The sequence below is a fragment of the Equus asinus genome, chromosome 6 (assembly GCF_041296235.1).
Source record: "Equus asinus isolate D_3611 breed Donkey chromosome 6, EquAss-T2T_v2, whole genome shotgun sequence".
Classification (NCBI taxonomy): Eukaryota; Metazoa; Chordata; class Mammalia; order Perissodactyla; family Equidae; genus Equus; species Equus asinus.
In genome coordinates this window covers 90,079,760-90,096,561 of record NC_091795.1, presented here as the reverse complement: position 1 = coordinate 90,096,561, position 16,802 = coordinate 90,079,760, and the positions used below count along the sequence as shown (strand labels likewise).

Genomic DNA, 16,802 nt, shown 5'->3' with positions numbered 1-16,802 from the left:
AGATCCAAATGAACTGGGTCCGGGCAGCGGTCTTCCAGGACGGGTCATTTCTTCGGCCGGAACCGTTCTCCCGGGGCTGGGGCCCTGCCCGGACTCGGAAGGCCGCAGGCCGAGGGCCGGAAGCGCGCCCTGCACGGCGCGGCGAGTCAGTGCGGAGGGAGGGCGGGCGAACGAGCGAGCGAGCGGCGGAGGACGGGGCGAAGATGGCGGCCTTCTCCGGTGCGTCCGTGGAGCGGGGCTGGTGCGGGCTGCTCGGTCCATGCCGCGGCCCCCAGGCAGCGGCGGGGACCTTCGGGGCAGGGCGGACAGGTGCCTCGCGCTGCAGGAGGGCCCTGTCCGCAGCGGTCCCGTGGGTCCCTGCGCTGCGGGGCGACCGCGGGGGCCGAGAGGCCCGGGCGGCGCGCTCGGGGTCGCGGGCAGGGCCTTTCTCTCCAGGCGCGGGCCCCCCGGCTCCTTCCCTTCTTTCTCTGCTCGCAGTCTCCCCGCGGCGGTCCTGCCAGGGCACCCGCGCTGCGGCAGGGCTGCGGTGGTGGCCCTGGCTGCTCTCGGAGCCCAGGCCTCCCGCCTGCTTGACGTGGCGGTGGTGCTGGGAGCGGTTTTCCGCCCACGCCTGCTAGGGTAGGGGCTTGGCCAGGCCGGGAGCAGCAGGGCGCGGGGCTGGGCCGTGGGGAGGGTGACCGTCCTGCCTCTGTCCACTTTTTCAGGCCCTTCCCGAATAACAGTTCCGGGCACAAACCTGATGATGCTTATTTGTTGTTAAACGCTGTTGTATCAACATTAACGTTAAATAGTGAAGCTAAAGGGAAAGCATTTTCATTCGCATACACGCTAGCCCAGCATAAATTTTGAAAATTATTTGCTGTATCATACCCTCCTTTATTCCAAACAGGAATTTTAGGTGGCTTCTCTAACCTAACAGTTGTTTTTTCTTCTTCCTTTATCATCTTCCCTTTATACATCCAGTTTTACTAAGCCGCAATAAAGCTTACATAGCAAGCTTAAACGTGGTAAATTTATATAGCAATAAATGTATCAGGTTAGGCCTACTATCTTTTAATGTTCTTAACTTATTAAGATGACTAAAGATATTATAACATAGTATTGTGCTGCCTTCAGTTCTCTCCTCTTTAAGAACATTAGGAATTCCAAGTCTTGAGTCGTCAGAAAGGATTTCTGATTGTTTTAGTTGCATCTTATAACAGGAGGCAAGGGGAAATCTATTTAGAGAGAGAGCTGTTTTTCTTTTCCCAGCTCTCTCCTAAAACGAGATTTTAGAGCCAAGGTGTGTAGGCCACTTCAGGATTGTTATTTTATCCGTTCACTTCTTTGGGAGTCGTGCACAAATTTCAGGAATGTTAGGGTAAAGATCTAGAAGAGTCTGTGATATGAAATAAAGACAAAGGTAGAATTAAAGAACACGAATATTCCTATTTTTCCCATAAGTGCTAAAAATGTTATATTTAAAGAAAACATGGTTTCAAAGCAGACATGCAGAGAACATGACCAGAATGGAACAAGAAGTTATCTGGAATTTGCTGAAAGCAGTCTGTGGTTACTGCTTGCAATATAGCCGTTGCCCAAGCGACTTCAGCTTGCAGTCTTCTGTCTGCAGCATATTTAAGACCATCACTCCATTTTTTCAAGCAGGTGCATTTTGGGAGCGAGAATACAGCTAGACTCTGATGGGGGCGGTTCTTAGAAGGGTCTGCTTGGACATACTCCTTTAGATCTTGATTGGTTTTTCAACCTGTGGATTTTCCTGGGGAGATTTAGAGGCAGGAGAGCCTTCCTTTTTGAAAAAGGTTTTTATACTTTCCCATGTCATAAATGTTTATATTAACTATAGTTTAATATAGTTATATTTAGTTTACTATATAAAATTTTAGTGTTGTATCTATTGTGTTATTGCTAGTCTCGTTCTTCTCCCCTGATGCAAAGAAAAAGCTGCTTTGCAATGGATATATTCAATTTTTAGATTTGTTTTATGCCTTTTTGCAAACAATTAAAAAAAATACAAAATTTCCAAATTGGTTGTCTCTGAGGCTTGGGAATATTTGAGTATTGTTAATTTCTTTAAGAGGGATATATACTTTCGCAATGATAACAATAATAAAATCTGCGTTTTCATACATGCAGACTTCAAATAAAAATCACTTCTTATTTGGAAAAGAGGTTTAAGTAATCAGACTAACTACTCCATGCATAACTACCCTCTACAGTTCATTTGAGAAATGATAGACAGAACTAATCAGAAATAACGCAATCTATTCCTTTAGGATTGGCTTTGAAGTAGAATTATTTAGATCTGTGAACCCTTAAGAACAGCACTTCTTCAGCTGAAGTATCCACTTACCCGTTTTCACCATTGGCCCCTCCCTTTTCAGTTAGTTTCGATTACGGCTGCCAGTAAACGTGGGTTCTCTCCACTTGCCTGTTCATTTTCTCTCATTATCATCTCATTCTCGGTGAGGCTTTTCCCATGGTCCTTGACTAGCCAAGGCACATGCCTGCCGTATTATCTCTAGGTGAAACAACTACGTGCTGGTCTAGAACCCTCTCTCCAACTCTGGCAGATTTTTCACTAGTCTTGGGAAGGAAACACGCACTGGAGGCTACTGGGTGTTAAGTGACAACTGTGTGCCAGATGCATTACATCTTATTATCTATAATTTTCCTATATTCTTACAAGGGAGGTAGTATTAGTGCCATTTTGTGTGGAGAAAACAGGTTTCTAGCTTGTCCAAGGTCACGTTGCTGGTAAGTGAGAGCTTGATTTGAACTTGTCTTTCTCTAAAACTTAGCCTTTCTCACGGTGCCACACTCAGGAGGTGCGATATGACTGAGCTGTGCTTCAGGGCCTTCTCCCTGTTCTAGCAACAGTAATTTTAAGAGCAATATGATTTAAGTTTAGTATGTATGATTTTTAAAATTTTTATTTTTAGAAATGGGTGTTATGCCTGAGATTGCACAAGCTGTGGAAGAGATGGATTGGCTGTAAGTACATAAAGCTGAACTTTGACAAAAAAAATTGTAACAACATTTTATAATTTAAACACTTGTCAGTGATTTTATCAAATTTTATCTGATTTTAGCAGATTTTTGGGTCTAGTTTAGTAACTGAAATTCAGTTTTTCTTGTGATTCTCTAAATTACATAAAGTTTCCTTTTTAAACTTTGAGATATTTTTTGCTGAAAAAGATTGGTAGTATCTACCAAATAAAATTGTCTTTTAGGTTTATAGTTTAACGTGACTTAATTAGTTTTTTACTAACTAAAATTCTTCAAAATATGATTCTTTTAGTCTCCCAACTGATATCCAGGCTGAGTCTATCCCACTGATCCTGGGAGGAGGTGATGTACTTATGGTACGTTTACATTTCATGAGGTGGTTGGGAGCTGGGGGCATGGTTCTGGGGCTGTTTGTAAGCCACTTGAAGAGCTCCATAGGCTTAAAAATGATATTTTCACCAAATTAATTTTATTTATTCACAGACATCTAGGATACATAACACAGTATTAGGTAGAAGTTGTGGGGGACACAAAGGTGAATAAGGTGCGGTTTTTGCCCTTAAGAAGCTTAAACCCAGTAGCACAGTAGGACGTACACAGATAAATGTCATATAAGAGAGAATGTGGCACCTGTACTGCAGGGTGCAGAGGGGGGTCCAGTTATCCTGCTTGAGGGACCATAAGGGACTTTGCTTAGAGGAAGATGATTTTGGACAAAGGAAGATGAAAGAAAAATGCTCTCTAGATAGAGAGCGCATCAACAAAAACAGTGAATAGGAGAATGCAGAATATGATCCCAGAGTAGTTTAATTAGATAGAAGCATAAAATATGGGTGACTGGTGGGGTGTAACTTGAGATGAGATAGTAAATGTATAGTGGGTCAGATTATTTGGGTTCTTAAGTGTTATATTAAAGAATTTGAGTATTTGTCGGCAGTGGGGATCATTGGAAATTTTTCAGTATGGGTATGTTACTTGGTTAGAATTGTGTTTTTATGAAGACTAACTTGGTAGCAGCCTGTAGTACTGCTCTGAGAGATTAGACACTGTTGGGATGTTTTTGTAATAATCTAGGTTAGAATGATGAGGTCTTAGATTTGAATGGTAGCAACGGGAAAAGAAAGGAGAGAACAGGTTCTTGAGCGAATGCGGGAGAAGTGACAAGATGGCAATGGAGTTGACTGAGGAAGCTGAGTAATCTGGAGGAGCTGTGACAATAAAGATGGCTAATCAAGTACTAGAGGTTTCTACATGTTGTCCTGTTAACTGGACTGCTTACATTGACAACTTAATCAGTAAAATCAATTTTTTTCCCCCATTCAGGCTGCAGAAACAGGAAGCGGAAAAACTGGTGTAAGTGATAAATTGAAATTGACTTACTTTGTGAGAGGTGATTTTAAAGAAGCTTTGAACTGTAGGTTTTACTTTGAAATATTTAATAAAACAACCTCCAAAATGTAAGGAATTGGTTGCTTGCCACTGAGACTGGCATTTTTGTTGCCAGCTAATTCTGCAGTAAGATCTACAGGAGTATGGCTTTAAGAGTATAGTTTTAAACTGGTCTTGGAGAAAGAGTTACAGTATGTTTAGTATTTGTACTCACTTCTGAATTTTAATGCAGTGGCTCTAGTAATAAAGAGGTTGCAAATAGAGGTTTGATCTCCTGCTGGCAGAGACTAGAGAAACAGTTTGTCAGCCTGGGTGATGTTTTTCCTCTTTAGTTTAGGTTCATTGTACAGGTTCCACTTGTTTATTATTTTGGGTTGTCAGCTGGTTCCTAATTCCTTCATTCAGTCACCTCTCTATTATCTTACTAGTATTTTGGATTTGGGCAAATGAAATTGGAGCAGCAGTCTGAAATATGTGTAATTATTTAATGTGCATGCATAACTTTTGTAATTTAGGTTGATTAATAAACTGTCATTAATACCTGAATATTAATCTAGAGAACTGTTATTTCTTTGATAGGCTTTCAGTATTCCAGTTATTCAGATAGTTTATGAAACTCTGAAAGACCAACAGGAAGGCAAAAAAGGAAAAACAACAATTAAAACTGGTGCTTCAGGTAATTTTTGCATATTAATATTTCCCTTTTGTGTAAATTAGTAATTCTCTTCCCTGGCATTTACAGGTGTGAGATTTGAGTGTGCATTTTTATTGTCAGTATCTGGAGGGTGGCATTGGCACTTGGTGCTCTGGAAACCAGAGATGCTAAATGTCATTTAAAGCATGAAGGGTAAAAGGTTGTCCCTCCGAAAATACTGATAGCGCTCCCTTTGAGAAAGGACTGACATTTTGGAAATTATATTTATTTTAATGTTTTTCTTAACTTGATAGCTTTTAATGTCTAAATTAAAGATAAGTTGGTAAAATGGTTTATAAAGATATTAAAGAAGGATTTTACGAATAATTGGTGGAGTGAAAATCCATGATGGTGTGAAAGAATTGCCTTCCACAGGGAGAAGAGGCGTGCATTTTCTTATAAGAAAGAAGGAGCCTAAGAAGTTAAAATGTAAAGTGTAAATTTTAAAGTCAGTTTCTGATTTTCAGTCCTATCTACATGGAGATTGGTCCTTTGCTGGGGTTTCTTGTCCTGTCTGTAAAATGAACAATCTTACCTCAATTTTCGCATCTTTAAATTATGTTACCTTTATTAAATGGTTTCAGAATTCCATTCTATCTTGAGTAATCTCTGGTTTTGTTATATTTTAGCAAGATTTCCTCCATATTTTAAGTCACTTTTGTTTCATGATACAAAACAGGATTGTGACAAAATTGCAAGTGTAAGTGGAGTGAACCTGGCATATCAGCATATTTTTCTCAGTAGTTCGAAAGTAACAATGTTACGTAGTTCATGGAATGAACTCGTTTGTAAATGAATTGTGAGATAGATAATGGATATAAATTATTTAGACTATTGGCGTATTCAAAAATGGTATCAGACTTGTAACAACTATAAACCATCATTTATGAGAGATGATAAAAGAGAATGCTTCCAGAGGGTAACAAGATCATGTCCTGTGAGAAAAAAAAGAAACTATATATTTAAACATGGAGAAACAAGTGAAAAAGGAGACGGGATAGTTGTGAAGTCGTTGAAGGGATCTGGAGACAAAATTGTTCTTTAAAGTAGGATCGGGACTAATTAGTAATAATCTAGATGAAGATTTCTTAAGACATGAAGATTACCCTAACTTCCTACTAGCTAGACCGAGCCCACAGTGGAAGAGAGAACCTCAAGAGAAAGTTACTTCTCCATCATTCAGAGTGTTTAAGCAGATGATAGGTATCTTTTGACCAGAAATGATACAGAAAAGATATCTACCTTGGCTGGGAAGTTAGGCTTGAAAACATGTAGAGTTCTCTTTAGCTATTACGATTCCTTGGTTGTCCGTAAACTATTAAGATTTTTAGAAAAGGAGAATACTGATCCCATAAAAGGAGGAAAAAATTTTGTGACTTTTAAAATTTTTTTTAATTTCATTGAGTTCATAATAGTTTACATCATTGTGAAGTTTCAGTTGGACATTATTTCTTGTCTGTCACCACATAAGTGCTCCCCTTCACCCCCTGTGCCCATCCCCCGGGCCCCTTCCCCTGGTAACCACTGAACTCTTTTCTTTGTCCGTGTGTTTGTTTCTATTCCACACATGAGTGAAATCATCTGATGTTTGTCTTTCTCAGTCTGGCTTATTTCGCTAAGCATAATTCCCTCCAGGTCTTTCCATGTTGTTGCAAATGGGATGAATTTGTCTTTTTTTCTGGCTGAGTAGTATTCCATTGCATATGTATGTATACCACATCTTCTTTATTCAATTGTCAGTCACTGGGCACTCGGATAGTTGCCATGTCTTGGCTGTTGTGAATAGTGCTGCGATGAACATAGGGATGCATATGTTACTTTGGATTGTTGATTTCACGTTGTTTGGGTAGATACCCAGTGGTGGAATAGCTGGGTCATAAGGTAATTCTATTTATAGTTTTTTGAGGAATCTCCACACTGTTTTCCATAGTGGCTGCACCAGTTTGTATTCCCACTAGCAGTGTATGAGGGTTCCCTTCTCTCCACACTTTCTCCAACATTTGTTATTTTTAGTTTTAGTGATTATAGCCATTTTAACAGGCATCAGGTGGTATCTTAGTGTAGTTTTGATTTGCATTTCCCTGATGATTAGTGATGCTGAACATCTTTTCATGTGTTTATTGGTCATCTGTCTATCTTCTTCTTTGGAAAATGTCTGTTCATATCCTCTGCCCATGTTTTGATTGGGCTGTTTGTTTTTTTTTATTGTTCGGTTGTGTGAATTCCTTATGTATTATGGATTAACCCCTTGTCAGATATATGATGTGCAAAAATTTTCTCCCAATTGGTGGGTTGTCTTTTGTTTTTTTTTTCTTTTCTTCCTTGTCTTTTTTTTTTTGAGGAACATCAGCCCTGAGCTAACCACCGCCAATCCTCCTCTTTTTGCTGAGGAAGACTAGCCCCGAGCTAACATCCATGCCCATCTTCCTCTACTTTACATGTGGGACAACTACCACAGCATGACTTTTTGCCAAGCGGTGCCATGTCCGCACCCGAGATCTGAACCAGCAAACCCCGAGCCGCCGAGAAGCGGAACATGCGAACTTAACCGCCGCACCACCAGGCTGGCCCCTGTCTTTTGGTTTTGATCCTAGTTTCTTTTGCCTTGCAGAAGCTCTTTAGTCTGATGAAGTCCCACTTGTTCATGTTTTCTTTTGTTTCCCTTGTCTGAGAAGACATGGTATTCGAAAAGATCCTTTAAACTCAGTGTCAAAGAGTGTACTACCTATCTTATCTTCCAGGAGGTTTATGGTTTCAGGACTTACCTTCAAGTCTTTGATCCATTTTGAATTTATTTTTGTGTATGGCGTGAGATAATGGTCTACTTTCATTCTTTTGCTTGTGGCTGTCCAGTTTTCCCAGCACCATTTATTGAAGAAACTGTCTTTTCCCCATTGTGTGTTGTTGGCACCTTTGTCGAAGATCAGCTGTCTGCAGATGTGTGGTTTTATTTCTGGGCTTTCAGTTCTGTTCCATGGATCTGTGTGCCTGTTTTTGTACCAGTACCATGCTGTTTTGATCACTGTGGCTTTGTAGTCCATTTTGAAGTCAGGGGTTGTGATGCCTCCAGCTTTGTTCTTTTTTTTTTTTCTCAGTATTGCTTTAGCAATTCGGGGTCTTTGGTTGCCCCATACGAATTTTAGGATTCTTTATTCTGTTTCCGTGAAGAATGTCATTGGGATTCTGATTGGGATTGCACTGAATCTGTAGATTGCTTTGGGTAGTATGGACATTTTAACTATGTTTATTTTTCGAATCTATGGGCGTGGAATCTCTTTCCGTCTCTTTATGCCATTATCTGTGTCTTTCAATAATGTCTTATAGTTTTCATTGTATAAGTCTTTCGCCTCCTTAGTTAAATTTTTTCCTAGGTACTTTATTTTTTTTTGCAGTTGTAAATGGAATTGTGTTCTTGAGTTCGCTTTCTGTAAGTTTGTTATTAGAGTACAGAAATGCAATTGATTTTTGTAAGTTGTTTTTGTACCCCGCAACTTTATTGTAGTTAATTATTTCTAATAGTTTTCCTATGGATTCTTTAGGGTTTTCTCTATATAAGATCATGTCGTCTGCAGACAGAGTTTCACTTCTTCCCTCCCTATTTGGATTCCTTTTATTCCTTTCTCTTGCCTAATTGCTCTGGCCAAAACCTCCAGTACTATGTTGAATAAGAATAGTGAGAGTGGACCTCCTTGTCTTGTTCCTGTTCTCAGGGGGATGGTGTTCAGTTTTTCCCCATTGAGTGTGATGTTGGCTCTGCGTTTGTCATATGTGGCCTTTATTATGTTGAGGTACATTCCTTCTATACCCATTTTATTGAGAGTTTTTTTTTTTTTAATTTTATTTTTTTCCTTTTTCTCCCCAAAGCTCCCTGGTACATAGTTGTATATTCTTCGTTGTGGGTCCTTCTAGTTGTGGCACGTGGGACGCTGCCTCAGCGTGGTTTGATGAGCAGTGCCATGTCCGCGCCCAGGATTCGAACCAATGAAACACGGGGCCGCCTGCAGTGGAGCGTGGGAACTTAGCCACTCGGCCACGGGGCCAGCCCTTATTGAGAGTTTTTATCGTAAATACATGTTGGATCTTGTCAAATGCTTTCCCTGTGTCTGTTGAGGTTGTCACGTGGTTTTTATTCCTCATTTTGTTCATGTGGTGTATCACATTGACTTATGAATGTTGAACCCTGCATCCCTGGTATAAATCCCATTTGATCATGGTGTATGATGTTTTTGATATATTGCTGTATTCGGTTTGCCAATATTTTGTTGAGGATTTTTGCGTGTGCGTTCATGAACAATATTGGCCTGTAATTTTCCTTCTTTGTGTTGTCCTTGTCTGACTTCAGAACATAGATGAGTACCATCTAATACAAAGTGCACTGAAGCAAGTGAGGAGCAAAGGGTCTAGCCCCAGATGGGCCAGTGATTATCATATTTGACATGTTTCAGTTTTCAATTTCAGTTTTGCCTTTAATACAAACAGCAACTTTTACTTGTACATTTCAAATAATGTGTAAAGCCATTTTGAATCTAGAGGCATTAAGGTATTGTATAAAATATTAAATCTTTGCTCTATTTTTTTATCGAGTGTTTTTGATTTCACATGTTTGTGGGTAACTTTTCTTATTTTAATTTATTTAGTGCTCAACAAGTGGCAAATGAATCCATATGATAGAGGATCTGCTTTTGGTAAGTGGATTAATTTTAGCAGCTCATTTGTAATTCAGAAACATGTTTTTTTTTTTTGGTGAGGAGGATTGGCAATGAACTAACATTTGCTGCCAGTCTTCCTCTTTTTGCTTGAGGAAGATTGTCCCTGAGGTAACATCTCTCCCAATCTTCCTCTGTTTTGTATGTGGGACATCTCCACAGCATGACTTGATGAGCAGTATGTAGGTCTGCACCCGGGATCCGAACCCGCAAATCATGGGCTCCTGAAGCAGAATGCACAAACTTAACCACTGTGCCACCGGGCCAGCCCCTCAGAAACTTGTTTTTAGTAATAGCTGAAAATATCAAGAAAATTACGAAAAAGAATAGTAAATGAAGATTTAATTTACCAGATGTTGGAATATAGTCACTACAATTAAACAGTTTAGTACTGACATAGGCATAGACACATAAGTCAGGGAATATAAAGGAAATAAATCCCAGTATATATGAGAAGTTAATAGAAGAAAAAATTTCATTTCAGTGGGAGAAGGGACGATTTATTCAGTAAGGGCATTGGCACAATTGATCCATCTGAAGCAATACAAAGTTGATTTATATCATAATTAGAAACAAATTCTGTATGTATTTGGGACTTAAATAAATATGTGTGTGTGTGTGTGTGTATAATTTAAAAAATAGAAAACTACATGTACAATTTGGGGCTGGTGGAATTTTCCTACCTCAAAATAGGAAGCTCAGAAATTGTAAAGGAAAAGAAAAGTGTATTTGTTTAAACTTGAACAAAAATATATGTGGAAAAGAAATAGAAGTCAATAGACAAAAATAAATATAGAAAGAATACTTGCAATGTTGACAAAAGATAAAGAATCCTTATGAACTCTGAGGGATTCTTGTGTAGTTAGCGGATAAAATGTTACTTGTTTTAGAAAGGGAGAGATAAAAGCCAGTAAGGAAAAGGGGCACAACGTCTGAACAGGCAGTTCACAGAAGAGCAGGTCCACATGGCAGTAAAGATGCAAAGGTCAGCTTTACAGGCAGTAGGGAAGTGGAAGCTATAGTTACAGTGAGATGTTGTTTTATACCCATCTGATTGTCAAGAATCCAAAAGAGTGATAACCAGCTTATGGATGTTGCCTTTCTAGAAAGCAGTTTGGCATTCGTTACCAGTTAGAAATGTATATATTCCTAGAAGGTCTACCTGATTGGAATGAAAGCACCAGTATGTGAGGTGTTTGTGCAGCTTTATTTGTAATGATGAAAACTGCCGACAAAGTGAATGCTGGTGCTGGGAGAATGGTTAACAAAGATTAGGCTGCATCCGAGGACTGTTGTGTAACCATTACCAGGAATGAGTCAGAACTGTAGAGGTGACTTGGAGGAATTTTCACCAGAGGTTGTTGATGAGTAAGAAAAGCAGGATGCAGAGAAACGTAGAGTGGGCATGAGGAATCATGCCAAAAACAAACAAGCAAACCCCAAACTGCTGTCACCACCATATGATACCTAATTTTTATGAAAATTTATATATGCATAAAGAATTTTGAACTTAAAAATTTTAAGGATTTGCCATTGCTGGAGAACTTTTTAGGAAGTTCAAAGTTTATATAATGTAGTACCCTTATGAGTAAGAATTTATACTTTGATTAAAAACTTTAATTTCTGATAAGTGAAGTGAAATGGGTGATATGGCGCTTTCTTCTAAAGTTCGTTTTACATTCAGGTCCTGAATATGAGTTGCAGATGTGAACCAGGAGAGAAGTTATCATTCTTTCCAGTATAGACAAAAGCCAAATCCTTTCCTTAATGCCAGTAAGCACCAGTAAACACTGTGACTGCCCAGGTGTATAATATAGAACTTCATCTTTTGGAGTCCTAGTATTAGCAAATAACAACTATAGGTTTATTTATTTATATTTTTTCCTGCTTTCCCTTTATGGTTTCTGGATCCATGGATAGAGGAACAAGCCAGAGACAGTTCCTGTTTTCCTTTTAGTACACTATTCACTCAGGCTCTAATTTAAGCGTAAAATCAGAGCTACAAGTATTGATGAGCCGGTGCTGCGTCATCCTTGAGTATCCATTTCTTTAAAGGACGCTAGAGAATAGTTGTCTAAACACATTTGTGTTGGTCATGCAGCTACTGTTTAGGGCGAGTCAGATTAGGTGCTGTGTTGATTCCTTTCTAGATTTGTTGCAGTAAAATCTTGTTCTAGTTAGCAGGTGACACTATAGAAACTAGTCCCCAACATGGCCAAGGCCCTGCAGGAGCTGAAGAAGGGCAGTTACTCCTTGGGAAGGTATGCCTGTCACTCATGGCTCAACAAATCTCAGTCTCGAACATTGCAGCAAGTGAGGAATTATCTCAGCGGACTGAACAATACTTATTTCAGAATGCATGATTGATGTAATCTGTACTGACATGGTTTTCTGTGTTTTTCTCAAATCCAGCAATTGGGTCAGACGGTCTTTGTTGCCAAAGCAGAGAAGTAAAGGAATGGCATGGATGTAGAGCTACTAAAGGATTAACGAAAGGTATTCCAATGCAAGCATTTGTACTTGCATAAACTTTTGAGGTAATGTATTAATACGTGAACTTTCTTTAAATAGCTTTAAATCAAGGATCAGAAAAGATTTTTTAATGTTACAACAAGATCTGCAGTTCCTCATTTGGAACATACATGTGTATGTATTTGTGTACATCATACATGTGTAATTTATGTAAATCTCAAAGTGTTTTGCCCTTGTAGGGAGACACTACTATGAAGTATCCTGTCATGACCAAGGGTTATGCAGAGTTGGGTGGTCTTCCATGCAGGCTTCCTTAGACCTAGGTAAGTGTTTCTAAAATAAACGGAATTGATTGGTTTATACTTATCACTCTTTACTATAATGGGGAGCAAAATAATCAACTTAACTGTACAAAGTTTATATTTTAGTGACCTAGAAATAATATTTATCTATACCCCACCCTGTTTCAAAAAAGATTTGAAGTACCCCAAAATACGTATTATAGCAGTATAAAATCAGCAGGAATAAGGTTAAGAATATGAGTGAAGTCAGAGCAAAGTTAGTATGCATAAATAGGCACCACACAGTACTGCTTAGATGCTTAAATTATTGTAAATTTGTGAACTTTTTATGGGGCTTTTAATTTTACATTTACTCTCGCTACATAAGTAAATTACTTTTTAAATCTAGGTACTGACAAGTTTGGATTTGGCTTTGGTGGAACAGGAAAGAAATCCCATAATAAACAATTTGATAATTATGGCGAGGTAAGTTGTATTATTGACTTCTTCATAGCATTAGTAAGTTTTCTTGCATGCTTACAGGATCACTCATGACATGACTGAGGGTATAGAAATGATTCTTAAGTGCAAGTGGATTTTCTGAATATTTTCCGCAGAAAGTTCACATTTGGACTTCAGTGAAGAAATGTTACAAAATGAGATAAATATTTTTCTTTTATGCCATTTTTTAGCCTCTCTGAAGTATATTACTTTGTCTTCTGTTTTCACTTCATTTTAGTTTTGGCTTTTACTTTAATGCATATGTTATTCTGATTTCTTATGTTTAATCTTGGTGAATCTAAGTACACTTGTTCTGGTGAGCCTGAATCTGTAGTAGTGTGGACAAGTCTGGATACCATGTTGATTTTAATAAGCCTGCCAGATACTTCTACTGTTATATATGATATGTTGTAATGGGCATTTTAACACCTACATTAGAGCTTTAAGGAATTATTTTGAAAGACAGCACATACTTTTTATGCAGCTGTGTTTGAACTTTTAACTTAACAATTTTGCTTTTTATTAACAGCACTTGACTTTCTGGTTTTCTAGGAATTCACTATGCATGATACCATTGGATGCTATCTAGATATAGATAAAGGACATATCAAATTCTCCAAAAATGGTAAGCTTTCTATGGATTGTCTCATTATAGAAGAGAGAGGAGAGAGTGAGAGCATCTGGGGGTGTGATAATTTATGCAGGATGGTCAGAGAAGCCTTCTCTGATAAGGCGACATTTGAGTAGAAATCCAAAGGAGTTGGGTGGTGGGCCAAGCAGATATCTTAGAAGAGTATTTCAGGCAGAGGGAACAGAGAGTGCGAAGGCCCTGAGATGAAAGCGTGCCTAGGGTATTTGAGTGACAGTGAGGAGCCCACTGCACATGGCAGGGATGATGGAATGTTAGGTCAGTGAGGTAGTGAGCCCCGGTCATATAGGGCCTTATAGGCCATGATACAAACTTTCTTTCTTTCTTTGCTGAAGAAGAGGCACCCTGAGCTAACATCTATTGCCAGTCTTCCTCTTTTTGCTTGAGGAAGAGTGGCTCTGAGCTAACATCTGTGCCCATCTTCCTCTGTTTGCAGGGCACTAGGCCACAGGGCTGGCCCCCAGACTTTTTATTTTGAGTGAGATTGGAAGCCATTAGGATTTGAGTAGAGAATTGGCATCATCTCTCTTTAGTTTAACAATACCATTATGATTGCTGTGTTGAAAACAGACTGGCAAGTGGGTGGGTGTGGCACTAGGCAGGGAACCAGTTGGATGCTAGGAGTTCTATTTAGGGCATAATAAGTTTGAGATGCTTTTTAGACATCCAAGTGGTGAAATCAAGTAAGTAGTTCAGTGTGCAAGTCAGGAGTTCAGGGGAGAGATCGGGATTGGCAGTGTATCTGTGGGAGTCATTGGCTCATAGATGATAGTTACAGCTGTAGGACTGGATGAGGTCATCTAGGGAATGAGATTAAGTAAAGAATGGGTGAGATCTGAGGTCTGCGGTATTCTGGTGGCTGGAGGTCAGCAAATTAAGGAGAATCTAACAGAAGTGAATGAGGAGGAAAGCCAGGAGGAGGAGAACCAAGTGAGACTGAGGTCCTGCAATCCAGGTGAAGAAAGTGTTTGAAGGAGGAAGGAACAATCTCATTGTGTCCAGTGCTGCTGCTGAGTCTAGTCTAGAAAGATGAGGAATGACAAGTAACCAATGGTTGGCAAGTGGAGAGCATTAATGAGCTTGACAAAGAGCTGTTTCGGTGGAGTGAGGGGTGAATGGAGTGAGCCTGCTTGGGACTCAGTCCAGAGAATGGAATGAAATGAGGTGCACACCATGAAAATGGAAATCAGGGCGTTTTACTACAAAAAGGAGAAGAGAAATAGAAGGTCATTAGAGGAAGATATGGGTTCAAGGAGGTTTATCTGTGTTTTCATATGGGCGCTATTACAGTATGTTTGTATGCCATGGAATGTCTGGTTGAAGTTCTAATGGAAGTGATCCAGTAGGAAGCGGATAATTAGAAATGTTGACAGGGAGAGGAGACAATTTCAGGCGTAAAGTAAAGAGGTCGGCATGAGGCCGCACAATTCATCCATGGTAACAGGAGGGAAAGTGTGACTGCAGTTGGGTGGGTAGGTTTGGTGGTGTGAGCATGTGTAAGTTGTTTTCTGGTAGTCGCAATTCTCTTTTTTTTTTTTTTTTTAAAGGGAAAGACCTTGGTCTGGCATTTGAAATACCACAACATATGAAGAACCAAGCTCTCTTTCCTGCCTGTGTTTTGAAGGTAATTAGAAAAATTTTGCAATGATTATAAGCTACTTTGATCTGCATTATTTTGTATTGTTTAGTTTGCTGTCAGGTTAAGAATTTTCATCTCTCCCTTATTCAATGCTAGAATGCTGAACTAAAATTTAACTTCGGTGAAGAAGAGTTTAAGTTTCCACCAAAAGATGGTTTTGTTGCTCTTTCCAAGGCATTGGACAGTTACGTTGTCAAATCGCAGCACACAGGTATTGCACCTGAGCGGGTAAGGGTTTCAAGAATGGGGTATTGGCGAACGCTCTGGTAAATGAGGCTTCTTGTAGGGCTTAGTTACATGCACTCCCCTTACTGGTTTGGTCACACATCTTTAACACGTCGGTAAAATTCAGTTTCAAAACCTAATTCATAAACTAAATATTTGGTTTCAGTTTAGGCACTTTGGGGAACCTGATCTATGATGATGAGGATGGTATCTAGTATCTCTCAAACGTGTGCCCCAGCACTGTGTTAAGTGCTTTACGTGGATTGTTTAATCTTCACAACAACCCTATAAGGTAGTCCTCTTCCTGTTTTACAGACAAAGAACTTGAGGGGTAGGGACTTGAAGTAACTTGCCCAAGGCCACGGAGCAAGTAAGTGGCAGAGCTGAATTCAAACCCAAGCGGCCTGACTCCAGAGCTCATGCTCTTCCCTTTGTGCTGCCTAAGCTATTTCAGTTATTTAAAGTAAGGACATTTCAGAGCTTGTTTGCTTTATCACAAAGCATATAATCTATTGCAGTTAACGCAAGTAGATTCAAAGAAGCCTTAGTTCATTTTAGGACTCTTAGCTTTATTTTATTTTGTTTGACTCTCTCTTACACTCTGAGAATTGTTGTTTAAAATTTTGACATTGGAATATTTGTGCTTATGTTTTACAATAAAGGTATTTTGAGGTGTGATTTGTACATGTTCTAACCTTTTTTATTCTTTTAAGGTAATGCACAGGTGGCACAAACAAAGTTTCTCCCCAACGCTCCAAAAGCTCTCATTGTTGAACCCTCCCGAGAGTTAGCTGAACAAACTTTGAATAACGTCAAGCAGTTTAAGAAATATATTGATAATCCTAAACTAAGGTAAGGCTTCCTTGTGTGCTCAAATGCCTGTTGTCTTTAGGTTGGAGGTGTTTGAAAGAAGTGTAACGTAGAAAAAAGTGAAGTAGAAATTCCATGTGTATAGATACTTGTGTGAGTGTGTAAATATATTTAACTTTGATATATAGTAGCAATTAGTTTCTGTATAAAACTCCTATTTAAGTGATATTTGATTAAAAAAAGTAAATTGAGATTTTTTTCCTGTGTCTCTCATGTTGAGTCAACGGTGTACAAAACAGTATCAGAGTAAAATTAATTTTTTAAAGGGAGCATTTCACTCAGTGTTAGATTTATAACTTTATTTTCATAGCAAATGTGTCACTCTGTTTCTAGCATGTTGGTAAACTTAGCTGGGTGAGGTTGATTC

The 16,802-nt window shown here is 39.2% G+C and overlaps 1 protein-coding gene across 2 annotated transcripts in view; it reads left to right on the top strand.

Annotated features, from left to right (window-relative positions):
* Positions 1-16,802, top strand: part of DDX1 (DEAD-box helicase 1) — a 42,245-nt gene that overhangs the window by 5,251 nt on the left and 20,192 nt on the right. Inside the window, exons 1-13 of one of the 2 annotated variants that reach the window (XM_014848077.3) lie at positions 96-219; positions 2,943-2,994; positions 3,302-3,365; positions 4,333-4,362; positions 4,978-5,074; positions 9,730-9,777; positions 12,211-12,294; positions 12,510-12,593; positions 12,961-13,037; positions 13,605-13,677; positions 15,249-15,325; positions 15,437-15,551; positions 16,279-16,417. In XM_014848077.3, coding sequence (XP_014703563.1) covers positions 204-219; positions 2,943-2,994; positions 3,302-3,365; positions 4,333-4,362; positions 4,978-5,074; positions 9,730-9,777; positions 12,211-12,294; positions 12,510-12,593; positions 12,961-13,037; positions 13,605-13,677; positions 15,249-15,325; positions 15,437-15,551; positions 16,279-16,417 — 956 coding nt within the window. In that variant the 5' untranslated portion in view covers positions 96-203. Of the gene's footprint in view, positions 1-95; positions 220-2,942; positions 2,995-3,301; positions 3,366-4,332; positions 4,363-4,977; positions 5,075-9,729; positions 9,778-12,210; positions 12,295-12,509; positions 12,594-12,960; positions 13,038-13,604; positions 13,678-15,248; positions 15,326-15,436; positions 15,552-16,278; positions 16,418-16,802 lie in introns of those variants that run through there. The other variant, XM_044771971.2, reaches the window with a different exon arrangement.